Source organism: Salmo trutta, chromosome 23, assembly GCF_901001165.1.
Source record: "Salmo trutta chromosome 23, fSalTru1.1, whole genome shotgun sequence".
NCBI lineage: Eukaryota > Metazoa > Chordata > Actinopteri > Salmoniformes > Salmonidae > Salmo > Salmo trutta.
Genome location: NC_042979.1, coordinates 38,400,581 through 38,417,563, shown reverse-complemented (window position 1 = coordinate 38,417,563; position 16,983 = coordinate 38,400,581). Strand labels below are relative to the sequence as shown.

At 42.5% G+C, this 16,983-nt stretch overlaps 1 protein-coding gene across 2 annotated transcripts; it reads right to left on the bottom strand.

Annotated features, from left to right (window-relative positions):
• Positions 1-199: 199 nt before the first annotated feature.
• lrsam1 (leucine rich repeat and sterile alpha motif containing 1) lies at positions 200-16,783 on the bottom strand. 2 transcript variants are annotated; one of them, XM_029710236.1, is made up of 24 exons: positions 16,627-16,783; positions 14,597-14,834; positions 13,786-13,842; positions 13,436-13,480; positions 13,178-13,255; positions 12,390-12,458; positions 11,826-11,910; positions 11,539-11,660; positions 11,342-11,432; positions 10,946-11,055; positions 10,650-10,679; positions 10,355-10,477; positions 8,010-8,149; positions 7,285-7,329; positions 6,933-7,003; positions 6,662-6,761; positions 6,195-6,282; positions 5,692-5,766; positions 5,080-5,160; positions 4,119-4,313; positions 3,677-3,808; positions 2,979-3,054; positions 2,682-2,857; positions 200-2,600 (listed from the first exon to the last, which is right to left on the bottom strand). In XM_029710236.1, exons 2-24 carry the CDS (start codon positions 14,666-14,668, stop codon positions 2,478-2,480), a joined length of 2,184 nt encoding a protein of 727 aa, XP_029566096.1. In that variant the 5' UTR covers positions 14,669-14,834; positions 16,627-16,783; the 3' UTR covers positions 200-2,477. The 2 variants fall into 2 exon arrangements, with proteins under 2 accessions (XP_029566096.1, XP_029566095.1); XM_029710235.1 differs by lacking the exon at positions 16,627-16,783 and adding an exon at positions 15,283-15,791.
• Between the last annotated feature and the right edge of the window lie 200 nt (positions 16,784-16,983).

Genomic DNA, 16,983 nt, shown 5'->3' with positions numbered 1-16,983 from the left:
AACCAGGGTCTGTAATGACGCCTCTAGCACTGAGATGCAGTGCCTTAGACTGCTGCGCCACTCGGGAGCCCCTATTAAACACCTTATTTGGGTTTGAGTTAATATTGTTAACTTTTCAAAATGCAGTTTACATTTTATTCAATAAATGTCAGTGCATTAAATGACTAAAATAATGCACTGACAAATCAAACCAAGAAAAGGGTAGAGCAGATTTTATTTGCATAGGCTTTTTCCATCAAACTACTAATGTATTAGTGAAGAGAAGTGACTGTAACCGTTACTCCACGTATCCTGCAATAACGTTGTCATAACCTTATCACAAAAGTGACAACATGCATGGCATGAAATAATTCAATATAAGCAAGGCTACATGAACATGCCTTCTTTTAATGCATAAATTCCTATGGTCGTATTATAGCAGGATACGGAGTTTTACCTAAGTGATGACATCCCATACTTACCAACACTGGAATGAAAGAAGTATACATGAAATAGACAAGTGGTTTAACATCTAGAACGTTCAGCATTTAATGCATAGAAGACCGAGCTCGATGCAGGCATGAGACTGGAGGCCTGACCATATGATACTCTTAAATTAGCGATATGGTTTCCATCGAGTCTTGGCTATGCCCACTGCATGACACACACACACATATGGTATTTTATCTGCCCATTTCGTTTGATATAACTGTATTTTAAGGAAATACACTATTGTTCAGTTTACTTTCAATCTATGCAATAAGTAAATATTAAACAGGTGTGTGTGTAACATGCTATTATTGTATGCAGTGTAACTATTATATTTGACACTACCATATACAAAGCAGTTGGCATACAAATGAAAGGATGTCCTATACATTTTACTGTATATATTTACATTCTAGAGCAGCTTTAAGTGATCATGTACCTGACACTGATACTCTTCTCACACAATTTTGCCAACCCTAACCAGAGATTATCTTTTGACATGGTGGACGCCTAACCAGACCAGGCCCCGAGTTTTCCCGATAGCTTACGAATGTTAACGATGGATCGTTCCTATATATAACGACCGAAGACTGTTTCCCAAAGCACTACATTTGGAAACTCACTAAGTGCGTCGTTGGAGCATTTTTTGATACTGGTGGTGTCGAAAGAAAGGCAGTGTTGCCCTTGGATCAGCATTCTCCATTCAAATTGTTCCACAATACGACGACGGATCAGCTCCGAGATATCACCATATGGCTGCAAGTATTGAGACGGCTTATTCCAATGCTGAGGCTACCCTATAATAATGCACAGTCCTAGCTTTGGAACATCAGTGCGCACGTTACACATTAAATAGAGGCAAATTAGACTGCCTAAAATGAGCAAAATATAACTCTATGGAATTAATATAATTGATTTATATATTGGCCTGTTGCCAACACATCTCGGTTTTCATTTGAAGGATATTTGTATCATTCGCTTGTATGTAACAATTGCAAAGACATTGGAAACTTTAATTGTAGTCAACTTCGTTCTGAAATTATCGGCGGTCACAGATAAACATCCGGAGATCTTGTGTATAAACTGAAAGGGCAAACTAACGACGCACTTTGCTGTTCTACACGTGGTCTGAGGCAGCCGTTAAATAACATGCGTTAAGTGCATCTTTAGTAACGATGGTTTTGGGAAACAACGCTCCTACGAAGGTTCTTACGATTAACTTAGCCACAAAATGCTTTTGGGAAACCGGGCCCAGCCCAGTTCAGCTCGGCTCAGTGCGTGAAAAGCCATTGACAGTACATATAGGTGATTTACTGTGGCAAATGCTAGGAGAGAGTATGATAGCGTCTATTGAACCAACCAAGAGAACACATTCAGAAGCTGAATACACACACGTTGAAAGTGATCACATAACCAGCTAAGGAACATAACACATCACCACATTACAATTTCAATTGAATATCATTAAATGTCTTCATATTCAGCATATTTTTAACACTCAAATTGTTTGATGGTATCATTCTGTACAATATAAGTTTCCTATAACCTGTTGCATGCTATGTTTACAAATGACTATAAGAGCACTTGAATGGAGAAAGAGAGATCAGAAAAGTATCATTGGTTACCATTGGATGGATGCACATAGATATGCATGATGATGCGTTTTAAAGGGTGGCCAACCACTATTTAAACTATGAAGAGAGGAGTGAGCAAAGGTACAGTCCTTCAGACAGTTATTTCACTAAGGCAAGACATCTCTCCCTCACCACACCTAACAGTCATTAACCTTGTCCCTTTTGGGTCACAAAATGTGATTTAAAAAAAGTGACTTGGTTGACAGAGTTAAAGATGAGAAAACAGGCTATTTCCTAGACTTGTATGATAAGAGATGTAGCTATTGCCAGGCATAAGATGAAGTGAGTGCTGGGCTGGAACAAAAGCCTGCAGGTAGAGTGCTAGTGGCTCTCCCAGACCACATTGAGGCCTCAGAGGGTTGGAAAGAAGGTCCTTTAGCAGTGGTAGATGCGTAGATGCTGGGCGATGTTGCTGCGACACAAGGGGCAGGTCTGGAGGGCATCGCTGCACATCTGGCAACAGCACACGTGGCCACAGGGCAGGAAGATTACCTGAGACTGAGAGAGACACAATGAGAAGGAGACAGAATAAAATTGAAGTGTCTGAATGGAGTGGAGTGTCAATGTCTGCCTGCTTACCTCTGTCTCCATGCACACCACACACTCTGAGCTACCCGGGCCGTCTATGAGGCTGGGGGCTGAGGGGTTGACGGGGGTCAGTGGAGGGGTGGAGGTGGGTGTCTCGCCGGGGGCGCTGGGCAGAGAAGATGGTGACGGGACAGCTTCCTCTTCCTGTGGATCGGCCTTGCAGGCCCCTGGGGGAAGAGAGAGACAGAATTGGGTGACACAGTAATGCATAAAAAAAATGCATTTGTCGATCATTCTATCACCCCATAGTGCAGTAGATGACTTGTTTTAAGCAGAGTGTGTGCGTACCTTCAGAAGGCGCGGTGGGCTGCTCCCTGGCCCAGTTGAGAAGAGCCTTCTGGATACCCATCTCATTGATTCCCAGCTGGAAGAAAAGCATGCACATTATTTAATTTTTTCAAAATTCTACACTTCACTCAACTTTAGTTTGTGAGAAAACAAGCACTGAAGTGTACGATCTAAATCGCTGTGAAACAATTTCAATAACAAAAAATATATTTTTTACAACTGTTTGAAGCTGGTGAACCAAAAGTTGCTTTCAGTTTTAGTCCACCAGCTTCTAACAGCTGTAAAAACACATTTTTTGTTATTGAAAATATGTTTCACAGCGATTTAATGGTACAATGATTCCCTACACTATTCAGTGATCGTTTTCTCACAAACTGAAATTGAATGAACAGTGTAGAATTTTAGCAACCAGGAAATTACCGATTTCCACTAGATAACACAGCCTCAAAGTCAGAACATTTTTCCCAGTTTGACAACAGATGCCGCTCCGGCAGGAGAAATCAATAGGCGAATATCACAACACTGGCAGGTAAGTAATACTGTGAAACACTATCATTCCACTATAACTACAGATATATTATTCGACATTTTCTGAAATTACAATGTAAAAATATCCTATGTGTAGCACCTTTAAAACATGTTATGGAATTGCCATGTCTGTGTTGATTCCATGACACAAACTTAATTTTTACACACACCTTGCGGAGGTCTTTGGTGGTCATGTGGCGCAGGGCCTCGGAAGTGACTCTGTGGTGGGCCATGATGGGGAGATAGTGCTGGGCTGACAGCTTACACAGCAAACTGACAAGGTCACTCTCCACACCAACCTCCTGACACAGAGAGACACAGAGAGAGAAGAGTTTAGGTCAATTCAATATCTTTGGGGAGGGGGACACAATTCAAAAAATAATCAAGGGACATTATCCTTCATTAAAGAACTCAATGCTTTGGAATTTATTCCGTGTATAATTTTTGGTAATATAAAAATAATAACATACGCCATTTAGCAGATGCTAATCGACTTTATTGAATGGGCTGCCCCAGCGGGAATCGAACCCACAATCCTGGTGCTGCAAGTGCCATGCTCTACCAACAGCCACTCAGGTGGTGTATTATGGTGGTATAAGGTAGTGTAGCTACCTGCATGCGTAGCAACAGAGGCTTGGCGTCTAGCAGCCTCTGGTACTGGATCAGCCAGTAGTTCTGCTGGTTGGAGTCACTCTTCAGCTCCATCTCCTGGAGGACCTGTCTCAGCTCCACCTCTCTCTGGTCCTTCTCCTTCAGCAGCTGCTGCAGCAGGTCACTGAGAGCCGATCGCTGCTCCCACAGCACCTCCTGCACGCACGCACACACACACACACACACACGTCAGAGGAGAGCACTGGCAGTTCCTCATGCACAAATGCTCACTAACCTGCCTAAAAGAGTTCACCAGAGAAACTAAGAGAATATTTGGATAATAATCCCAATCTATACAAATAATTAGTCACATACCGTCATGCATAATGCTGTGTAATGTCTTATCCATGCTCAACGCCCACACCCTGTCCTCTTCAAATAAGAGGCATGAAATGTACTCATGGCAGAATGACATGGAGGGGCTAAACCAAGGTAGAATATTCAAGAAAAGAAGCCGGTGTAGGGACAGGATAGAAGCCGGGGTAGGGACAGGATAGAAGCCGGTGTAAGGACAGGATAGAAGCCGGTGTAAGGACAGGATAGAAGCCGGGGTAGGGACAGGATAGAAGCCGGTGTAAGGACAGGATAGAAGCCGGGGTAGGGACAGGATAGAAGCCGGTGTAAGGACAGGATAGAAGCCGGGTTAAGGACAGGATAGAAGCCGGGTTAAGGACAGGATAGAAGCGAGGGGGATCTAGTTTTGTAGTGTACGTAAAATAGTCATGACATATTCTCGTCATTTAGCAGACACTCTTTATCTAGAGCGACTTACAGACGCAATTTGGGTTAAGTGCTTTGCTTAAGGGCATAGACAGATTTTCACGTAGTCGGCTCAGGGATTCGAACCAGCAACCACTAACGCTCTTAACCGCTAGGCTACATGTCAGTGATGTCAAACTATTTGCTAATATCTATGACGTACCTGCAGGTTCTCAGCGTCCAGATTGTGTCTCTTAACCTCCAGTTTAGTCAGCTGCATTAACTCTCCTTCTATTAGCCTGATCTAGAAACATATGAACATAACAGGGAGGTGAGCTGGAGGCTCCGGCAGCAAACTCGGTAGGGGGATGATGGCATGTAATGCAAAAAGCACTGGGATTAATGGAAACCGCATGATTCTACCTTCAGACAAGCGGTCTTCCCCAAACATAAAAACAACAGAAAAGGCTGTGTGGGATCAGCTGTTAGTTAGTGATGGGCTGGAACAAAAGCCTGCACTCCCAGTTGGTTTCCACAGCCCAAAGTTTGTCTAAACCTTGATATTCAACGTGTGTAATTGAATGATACAGACGTCATAGTGGAGATATCCAAAAATGATTACAAATAAATAATGTCGTCCAGGGTCTATAGATCTAACACAGGACTAATACACCTCAGTAATGCCAGAGTTGTTGAATAGTGTGTAGTATTCCTGTTAATGATAGAAACATTGAATGTGTGTAATATTGAAAGACACTGAATTCATACTGAATGTTATATAAAATGACACTGAATTCATACTGAATGCATGTTGATGGTGTGTTACCACAGGTACCTGTTGTTGGATGTAGCCGTGCACACTGTCCTTCTGCAGCTGCAGTGCCTGGAAGGCTGCCTTCTGCATCTCCTCCTGTAGAGGGACACAGAGAGTAACTAATGGCAGCTCATTCAACTGGGCTGGGTTTCCCTGTTTTCCACGATTTACAATGGAGTTGAGCGGCGACTTGTGTGGGCAAACGAGAGATCTAACATCACATAGAATGTTGTTTCATCAAAAACTTTCAGCACCCAAAGAATAGCCTGCATTTACACAGGACAATGTCCAGTCTGACCACCACCAGTCACTGCTCAACTCCACTGTAAATCATGGAGTTGAGTTTAGTCGGCTACCTGTTTCTATACTCTTTCCAACGTATGATCCAACCTTACCAAAGTGCAATGTCAGTACCAAGTGTTTCATGTAACACTAGACATTCTCACTAGCTTGTGAAAATATTGTAAATCTTTGTTTACTATCTATCTGTTTGTGACAGACATAGCAGTAAATATATATTTTACCTCCTGTAGGATGCAAGCGATGGCTTTGGATTTGTCTAGCTGCTGGAGCGAAAGCACCTGATCGAACTTCCTGTCCTGACTCTCCAGACTACAACGAGAGGAGAGAGGAAGCAAGGTGGACATGCGTTTCTAAACAGGAACCTCCCACAAAAATAAAGTGCTCACAGAGACCAAACAATATCTCATTGATAAAGTGTGTGGTGTGTGTGTGCGTGCTTTGGTTTTACTATCCTTATGGGGACCAGAAGTCCTCAAGGACAGTAAAACAAGAAAAATTCTGCCAAGAATTTCGCTAGTCCCCACAAGGAAAAAAAGCTATTTTAGACTGTGGTTATGTTTAGGGTTAGGATTAGAATTAAGAGTTGGGGTTAAAATTAGGGTTAGGAAAATAGATTTTTGAAAAGGGAATCAATTGTTTGGTCCCCACAAGGATAGTAAAACAAACGTGTGTGTCTGTGTGTACTGACCTCCTGCAGGCCTCAGTGACCAGACTCTGTCTGCGTGAGTCACTGGCTTCCTGCATCAGACGCATAGAGCAGCTCTCTGACAACATCTTCTGCATGGCCACTGGAGAGAGAAAGAGAGAGAGGAGACAAGGAAAAACAAAGATAAGACTTTGAGAGACCCCATTCCTTCTGCTAATTGAAATCCATTCAGAGGTTATAGCTTCAATCCACATTGCCCTCCTTCCAAACTTGCTCTTGACTTTTTCTTGAAGTCTACATTTCCCATGCTCACCTGCTACCTCTCTCTTCCTGAGTGAGTTGGTCTCTTCTTGTGTGATGGCCGTCAGATGCTCCATCCGTATCCTGCACAGAATAAGGGAAAGAAAGACATCTCACACTGCAACAATTCTTTTTCAGCAGTATTCCGTTTTAATATTTTTTTATTTTAATACGTATTCTAGAAGGAAATTCTGCCCTGCAGCTTCCATTTGGCACTGTTCGTAAATAGTCAGTCAATTTGGAATATGAGTCAGATCGTTGAGTACCTCAGTCAGTGTAAGAGCTGTAATCTTTTTAGCTTCTAGGATCATAGATGGATTGCTCCAGTAAGGGTGGATCGATAAGAAAGGCTCTCTCCCACTTACCGGTCCTGCTCCAACTGTTGGAGAAACTCTGCACTTTTTCTTTGTCTGAAAAGACACACACAAACACACAGTCAATCAGAGATGGAGTTAAGTCCAGAGCGCTTGAGACCCACGCCCAGCCTCTCAAGACCCATGTTGCAGTCCAAATTGGTAGAGCATGGTGTTTGCAACGCCAGGGTTGTGGGTTCGATTCCCACGGGGGGCCAGCACAGAAAAAAAAATAAAACAAAAAAAAATGTATGAAATGAAATGTATGCATTCACTACTGTAAGTCGCTCTGGATAAGAGCGTCTGCTAAATGACTAAAATGTAAATGCACTTCTCTTGGTCAAAGGTAGTACACTACATAGGGAATAGGGTGCCATTTGGATGCAGAGCCAAGTGCTCAGCTGCCACATTAGTGAACCAAGGTACCCTGGTAATTGTGTGCTATGTCACCCCTATTTAGCCACAGAACACTGACAAAAATATGTATTGGGTAAAGTTTAGTACCAACAACATGGTCTTGTTTGAGACCTTTAGCTGAGACGGAGACCCAGACTGCATTTATGTGGTCTCAAGACCAAGACATCAAGATCAATGATACATTTCAACAAATGTCATCAACCATTATTTTTAGAATCTTGAAGACGTCTCCTTTTTCCTGCATCTCATTGCCAGGTTTACTCATAATAAAAGTGGACAAACATGCACACCCCCCTCCTCGCTCTCGCTCTAGTCCTCACCGTTTGTTGTCCAGTAGCAGGTTGCTGATGCGGTTAGCGATGCCCGTCTCGGCCTGGCGGACCTTACCCAGAATCCTCTGCCTCTCAACCTCCTGGAACCTCTGCTGCACTGACACGCCTAGCTCCAGACGCTCCTGCTCCTGGAGAGGGGAAGAAGACATTACTACCTACCGCCGTTGTGCCCTTGAGCAAGGCACTTTACCCCGAAGTGCTCCAGAGGCGCTGCTGTGTACTGTGACAGCAAAAATAAATAATATCTGTGCAAATGCACCAATAAAGCAATTATTGTATGTCAACTTTTAATAGGACAATGAAAGTCTGCTTTGAAAATAAATATTTCATTATTAAACCCAACACGTTTCAGCAAATGCCTTCATCAATGTATGACCTGTAGAGGGGAAGAGAAGTGCTGAGGCAGGGAGTAAAGGAATGGCCAGCTCAACTCTACATTCTCTGACATATAGTAATAGGGCAGTGGTATTGAAACTTTTTCAGCCGGGAAACCAATTTCTTCCGCTAGAGTTCTGGGGACCCCATTATTTCCCCAAAAAAATTCTCACGACTTCACCCCAAATCTAATGACACAATCTTGAAAATCGGTACATTTCGATTTTACATCAACAAATAACATCTCTTATCAAAATGTAAAGAAACCAATAAATACATTTACTCAATAAACAGTGCCTTCAGAAAGTATTCAGACCCCTTAACTTTTTCCACATTGTCGGGTTACAGCCTTATTATAAAATGTATTAAAGTTTTTTTCCCCCTCATCAATCTACACACAATACCCTATAATGACAAAGCAAAAACTGGTTTATAGACATTTTTGCTAATTTATTAAAAATAAACTGAAATATCAAACTTACTTAAGTATTCAGACACTTAGTACTTTGTTGAAGCACCTTTGGCAGCGATTACAGCCTTGAGTCTTCTTGGGTATGACGCTACAAGCTTGGCACACCTGTATTTGGGATCCACTCAAGGACATTCAGAGTCTTGTCCCGAAGTCACTCCTGCGTTGTCTTGGCTGTGTGCTTAAGGTCATTGTTTTGTTGGAAGCTGAACCTTTGCCCCAGTCCGAGGTCCTGAGTGCTCTGGAGCAGGTTTTCATCAAGGATCTCCCTGTAATTTTCTCCGTTCATCTTTGCCTCGATCCTGACTAGTCTCCAGTCCTTGCCGCTGAAAAACATCCCCACAACATGATGCTGCCACCACCACCACCATGCTTCACCGTAGGGATGGTGCCAGGTTTGCTCCAGACGTGACGCTTGGCATTCAGGCCAAAGAGTTAATTCTTGGCTTCATCAGACCAAAGAATCTTGTTTCTCATGGTCTGAGAGTCTAGGTTCCTTTTGGGAAACTCCAAGTGGGCTGTCATGTGCCTTTTACTGAGGAGTGGCTTCTGTCTGGCCACTCTACCAGAAAGGCCTGATTGGTGGAGTGCTGCAGAGATGGGTGTCCTTCTGGAGGGTTCTCCCATCTCCACAGATGAGCTCTGTCAGAGTGACCATCGGGTTCTTGGTCACCTCCCTGACCGGGTGGCCAGCTCTAGGAAGAGTCTTGGTGGTTCCAAACATGTTCCATTTAAGAATGATGGAGGCCACTGTGCTCTTGGGGACCTTCAATGCTGCAGTTTTTTTTTTGCTACCCTTCCCCAGATCTGTGCCTCGACACAATCCTGTCTCGGAGCTCTACGGATAATTCCTTTGACCTCATGGCTTGGTTTTTGCTCTGACATGCACTGTCAACTGTGGGACCTTATATAGACAGTTGTGTGCCTTTCCAAATCATGTCCAATCAATTGAATTTACCACAGGTGGACTCCAATCAAGTCGTAGAAACATCTCAAAGATGATCAATGGCAACAGGATGCACCTGAGCTCAATTTTGAGTATCATAGCAAAGGGTCTGAATACTTATTAAAAATAAAAAACAGATACCTTATTTACATAAATTGGCAAACCTTTCTAAAAACCTTTTTTGCTTTGTCTTTATGGGGTATTGTGTGTAGATTGATGAGGAAATTGTTTTATTTAATCCATTTTAGAATAAGGTTATAACGTAACAAAATGTGGAAAAAGTCAAGGGGTCTGAATTATTTCCGAAGGCAATGTATATCTATATATTTTTGTGCGACACCATTAGGGGTCAAGACCCCGACTCTGAATACCACTGTAGTAAGGCATATGTAGTCTTATACTAAATGAAGTTCTAATGAAGGCTGCCACTGAACGCTAAAGACTATTATGGGCTTTCCAAGGGTCTTTACAATGACTGTGATGGTTGCTATATTCGAGATTTTGTGTCTGTGTGGTGTGTGTGTGTGTGAGCCCAGCAGTCACCTGTCTGACAGACAGCAGGATGTTCTCCTTGTGGGAGTTGTTCATGAGGAGGAGCTGGTGGTGCTCCTTCTGCTTCTCTTCCAGCTGACGCTCAAATGCCAGTTTCTCTTGGTGCTTCTGCTCCTGTGTGTGTGTGTGTGTGTGTGTGTGTGTGTGTGTGTGTGTGTGTGTGTGTGTGTGTGTGTGTGTGTGTGTGTGTGGAGACAAAGAAAGAAAGTGATAGAGACTGTCATTAACTCTGAGTCATCAACCATTGAGTGACAATAAAAAGTGATTAAAAAGTCTCCTACAGTACCTTTCTCTTCTCAAAGTCATTGAACTTACTCTGCAAATGGAGAGACAGGGAAACAAGCGGTGTAATCAGTCAGACAGTTATGACAATAAATCATTACTAATGAGATTGTCATGGTGTGTGTGTCCGTCTCATGGTGTGTGTGTCCGTCCATGTGTGCGTGTTTGTAAAAGAATGAGAGAGAGAGAGAGCTCCTTCATGGCTCTGTGAAAGGTTGGTGTATGTTCCTCTCTAAAATGGTCCTTGCTACTCCACAGAACTAAGATGGCTGCAAGGTGACAGCCCAGGCCAGCACTCACCTGCCAGGCCACCTCCAGGCTGTCCACATTGTCCAGGCTCTGCTTCCCTGAGTCACTCTCCAGCACGGGCAGCAGGAACTGAGACGAGGGGCAGTACTCCTCCCCCAGCTCTGTCAAAACACACACACACAGAGACAAAGTGTGTAAATGAATGGGTAGAAGTAAGTACTGACTGAATTTCCTCTGGCTTGACTAGGGACTTCCTTATACTTATGTCATGTTCTGACGCCATTTTCTTGGAAACTGAGCAAGTTTGTTTGGGGTGTCTGAATCAGTTGTCCTGAAGTTATGGAATAACTGCACTGTTTTATAGTACAGTAGGGACCACATGTCTACATTTAAATTCCACCAAAATTGTCTGACTAAAACTATACTAATAGTACTTTTGTAACTCACCAGTGCAGAGGAACCGTTGGATGTCCTCAGTCCCCGTGGTGCACACCGAGGCAGGGGGGTAGGACATCAGAGCAGCGTCCAGGGTCAGGCTCTGGTGTGACAACACACAGACCGGTTATTAACAGCATACAGAATGTAAATGAGTGTTATTACAATAAAGCAACATTCCTTCTGGCAATGTACGAGTACACACACACCTCTAGAGTGCGTGCCAGAGCCAGGTCCCGGGGTAACTCCCTCACACTGTTCTCACTCAGGTCAAGTGTGCGCAGGCTGCTCATACGGCCCACAGAGGTAGGCAGCTGACTTAGACAATTACCTATGGCGGAAGATAAAGTACTTTACAAACACACACACACCAACAACAAATCCATATCCTATTCAAACAACGTCAAAATCCATGCATCCTTTTCCTGAATAAAATATACTTCCTAAGTTGGCTTCCCCTGGAAGGCTACCCCATTCAGACAAAAGGTAAACAAACCTTTCACATTGAGGGTCTGCAGAAGTCTGAGATCCCCAATGGAGTCCGGCAGGGCCTTGATCTGGTTATTTTCTATATTCAGCACCTAAGTGGAGGATTCAAAATGGCAGCGGGTGAGCATCCATTTAGGTACAGTATGTTTCCATTGATATCCTTCTGATATTAAAGCTAGAATCCTTATTTGCTACATCCATTTTTGGACTTAAATATTAATGATATATACTCATTGATTCTTAAAGAATAACTTCTAAATGCCTCATTAGTTTAGTTCAACTGTCGTACACCATCGGAACACAAAATATAAGCTTGTTTAACTCCAATGTTTGTAAGTCACGTAAATGTAAACAAACACTGAATAGCCTCAAAATATGGTGAAAACTATACATTTGATATTCATGGATGGTCATTCCTTGCATCCATAGCTCTGTCTATGACTGTGAGAGTGGTTACATTTCTCCAGCACCATCACTCAGCTTTTTAGCGAGACGGGATGGGAGCACAATTTCTTAATGTTTCATTTAAGGATTCTAGCTTGAAAGGCTATTATATGTATAATGATCTGACCTGCAGGGATGCCAGTTGCCCTATGTCGTCAGGGAGGGCGGTCAGCATGTTCTCGTGCAAATCCAACACCTATGAGAAATGGACAGGGAGAGCGGGAAGGGCAAGGATGTACCTCGTTGGAAGGAGTCATCTGATTGATTGTTTGCTGAATCATGCAGGTAGTTATGGGTAAGTCATTGACTAAGTAACATTTACATTTAAGTAATTTAGCAGACACTCTTATCCAGAGCGACTTACAGTAGTGAATGCATACATTTCAAAAAAAAATAATTCCCGTACTGGCCCCCCGTGGGAATCGAACCCACAACCCTGGCGTTGCAAACACCATTGCAAACACCATGCTCTACCAACTGAGCAACAGGGAGGCTAACCCCTTATGCTTATTAAGTCAAACACAACTGATCAAATGTAAATCTAGTCAACAAAAAAATACTAGTGCCTTCAACTTGTAATATCACTACATTAACATAGTGATCAACTAATAACAGGTATTCATTTTGAAAAAGACAGTATACTGAATGGAATTTCTAATGTTTGTTTTTTTCCAAAGTAATGACTGTATAGTGATGTGTCTGATTTGTCCTTTGTGCTCATCCAGTACATGTCTTGCCCTATCTAATACTACCAGTGTCTAATGTAATGCTCCCTTGTCCATACCTCACCTCTTTAGTCCTTCGATGTTTTAGGCCTGTGCAATGTGCAGTGTCCTATGCAATGCTTAGGCCTAATGTGTCCTATACAGGCTAGGTAATGCCTACTTTGTCCAATGCAATGTTTTGTCTTCAAACCTTTAGTGTGACCAGAAAGTTGATGCAACAGCCTTTGGGCACCATGGACTTCAGCTGGTTTCCATGGAGAATGAAGACCTTGGTAGAGCAAAGAGACACACAGATATGTTATTGGCTTACCAGTGTTCTAAAGAGCAACACTTCTGCACTTTGTAACCTATAAGCCTGAGATTAGGTCAATTCCATTCAGTAAATTCAGAAAGTGATATTAAATTCATCAAGTTCCTTTATCGACCCAGATATAATTGGTAGTCTTACCTTCTTCTGTAGCACCTTGCATATGGAGAAGGCACTGGTTGGAACCTGGGCAGAGGGGACACCAGACATATGTTTTACTCTTCATGTTAACAAGACGATCCATGTTATCTAATAGTACATGATGCTGATAGTACTGCTGTCATTTCAGATATTAGATTTTACTTTGAAGAACTTGGTATACTTCAAGGCACACATGGAACTTTTAGTGTTGACTAGACTACAAGATAGCCCACAAAAAGATTCTTACATTCTCCTGTCCTCCATTTTCAACATGACTTGAACGTTAATGCATCATTAATACCTGCTATACTACACATCTATGCAAATGTGTAGGCCTCCATCACACTTACCTCTGTGAGCTCACAAGCAGAGATGTCCAGAATGTCACCAGCCCCTACTTCTTTAGACTGCCAAAACAAAAAAGATGTCAATGCAAGATGTCAGTATGGATCAAGGAGGGTATTCTGATCTGGTGCATAGAAGAGGGCATGTCCACTCATTGTTTTGCTTTCCCAAAGGTGATTGTTTAATCAATTTTAAGGTGATAAAAGAAGAAGAAAAATTGACCCACATGGTCTTTGGCAGTTTGGACATTCCCTTTTTTGTATGCATTCTTTTTGTCCAGCTACTGTTATTATGTTTGATGTGCATTCAAAACCCTATTTTTGTAATATTTGAATTTAGACCTCAAGGAATGCAGTACTGCTAGTTCTTTTCTCCCTCCAAGTTAATTATGTGTCTAGAGAGTCCACTTACCAGGGCATATATTCACAATGTATGAGTACTGACCTAGGATCAGTTTTATTTTATTTTATTTATTTGCACACAAGAGAAAACATAACAATATGATGAGAGTTTAAAAGGCAAATGAAAAGAGCATGTGCAGGAGAGGTAGAAAACCCAGAGAGGCTTGTAAGGCACCTCTCCCTTTCAAGTTATTATAAAACAACTTGAAACAGTTCAGCTTTTTAGATCATAATGAACAAGACATGGGGGACCTGATCATAAATCAGCACTCCTACTGTGAGACACATTGTAAATTCAGGCCCTGTTGTCCCAGGTCGGAATCAGTCCCTATCAAGAGGGGGAGCATGAAAACCGAAAGTGCTGCTGACTTCACTGCCCGGATTACTCACATACTCAGAGAAATAAAGCTCCTACCAGGCACAGCTGATACTCCAGACGCTTCTTGGAGTCCTCACTGGGCTTCCTCTTTCTGAAGAACAGAGGCATCCTGATGCCTGTCTGTCCTTCTGCCAGTCTGTCTGTCTATATATCTGTCTTTCTGTCTGTATGAGGCTGAATTTGTGCCCCCTCCTCTCGGGTATTGAACTCCGAGCAGAGGGCAGATGGCTTGAGGTTTGAAATTACCAGTGTTGAGAAATCATTCTCACCAATACTGTAGAATAGAAAAATACATTGTTAGGGTTCACATAACCAGTTTTCAGCTTACTCTCGTTTAGGAGTCATTGTCAATACATAAGTTAGGCCTAAGAACAATATAAAGACACAGAAACACAAAAACCAACAAAATCACAACACATGTGATGTTGCCAAAATACGCTACTGTATCAACAAAACATTACAGTTGTCGTATCTAAAGGTTAGAAGGACTTCTAGCTAGCTAGTTTAGCCAGCTGAATGCCTCTATATAGTACAGCTAGCTAATTTAGCTAGCAACAATCCTGTTGACAAAGCAAATTCTTCCAATGATGTATGCTAGCTACTTAAAGTAAGTTAACATTAGCTAGCTAACATTAGCTAGCTAACAAGTTACCACCGTTTTCTAATGTATGATTTAACTGGCTAACTAACGTTAGCTTTCGGTTTAGTCATTTTGGACAAACCTTTAACTAGAAACGACTAGTTTTGGGATAAATCCGAGTTGGAGTCTGAATATAACGTTGAGTACGCAGGTCGATACTCCGATAGAGACATATAGTTTGTTGTTTTATTTGATGGTTCTTCCGTTTGTCTGTTTTTGTTTAGTGTTCCTGTTGTCAAATGAGTTCTGCCCAAAGGGCGGATTCGATTATGCTGAACTCCTGGGCACCGGGCATAAACTGGTCACGTTATCGGGCCAAAACGGGGAGAGAGGCGTGCCCTTCTCAAATCGAACAGTAATCTGCATCGCTCCGTCATTTTGGCAACATGGTGCATCGTCCAGAAACATACAACATCTCTTTTACATTAAACACATGTTTGAATTGTCTATTTTTCCATTGGTAAAGCATATAAGCGTTTTGGGAAAACACAGAATCCTAGTAACTAAGTCACTTTTGTTTTGAGTAGATTTCGCAGTGACTTTGAACGGGGATTTAGAAACCCGGACGAGAGCCGCCCTATGAAACTCCCAATCACGGCCGGTTGTGATACAGCCTGGATTCGAACCAGGGTGTCTGTAGTGACGCCTCTAGCACTGAGTCGCAGTGAAGAGCCCACACAGAAGCCAGACCAATGGATCATTGGTCCAGGGTCCGTGCTATCCGGAATCCTTCAGACGTCCCTATGCCATTGAAGTTGACATTTTAAATGGTAAGGGTAACACATCGGATTACGTTATGGTAAGGGCAAAGATTTGTATAACTAAACCAAGATAGACCACAGCCCGTCGTTTCAAATAGGAACAAATAGTGGGCAGAACAAGCAAGGTGGTGGGCAGAGCCAAGCGACATCCTATTGGCATGTTCTAGTACACGTCTGCATATTTCCGTTAGGGAACGCATACTCCGTGAAGTGCGCGTGTGCATAATCATAATTCGCCTATTCACTCCTAAATAACGCCATTTTGTAAAACTTTGACAAAGGGTAAATTCTACAAAACATAGTCCACTCTGTGCATAACATATTTTAGTTTTGGGAACAGATAATTGTATTGAGATCAAATGTTTCGTCGATGAGAAAATGTGCATTATCTCGTTCCATCTTCTCCCACTGCCGACCACTAGGCTTCCTTGGTAGTGAGTGGAAACACAGTCTTCTTCTTCTATGAGGTTTAACGGCGGTTGGCACCAACTTTCTTGGCTTACCGCCACCTACTAGACTGGAGTACAACTCCCTTATACTTTGCTAGAATTTATTTTTTACTAAATAAATACCTTACCATCTAACACTACACTCACTAATTTCAAAATTATATAAAATAAAATTAACACCACCCTACTCCACTAATTACATGTATTTATTCCTACCTCATGCCATCATCCTGAAAGGATGGGACATCACCACTTAACACACCCCGTAACTCTTCTGACGTCAAGTCTCGCAAACCCAAATACCTCTGCAGCTGCCACCACAATCTCAATTTTCTGCGACTTCTGTTCCATCCCTGCGGTACAGTTGAGTGGAAACGCCAAGCGGATGCTTCACATTTATACATCCGGTGAAATATCTGTCTCATCGTTCAGTCTGTGGTATGGGTAAGAGTAAACGCATTGTTTAGGGTAGGGACGTCCCAAGAATCCCAATTAGTACTGACCATTGGGTGATTGTTGTCTAAAAAGGTGCCTCAGCTCATCAACTGTGTGAATGACGTACAGACATGACAG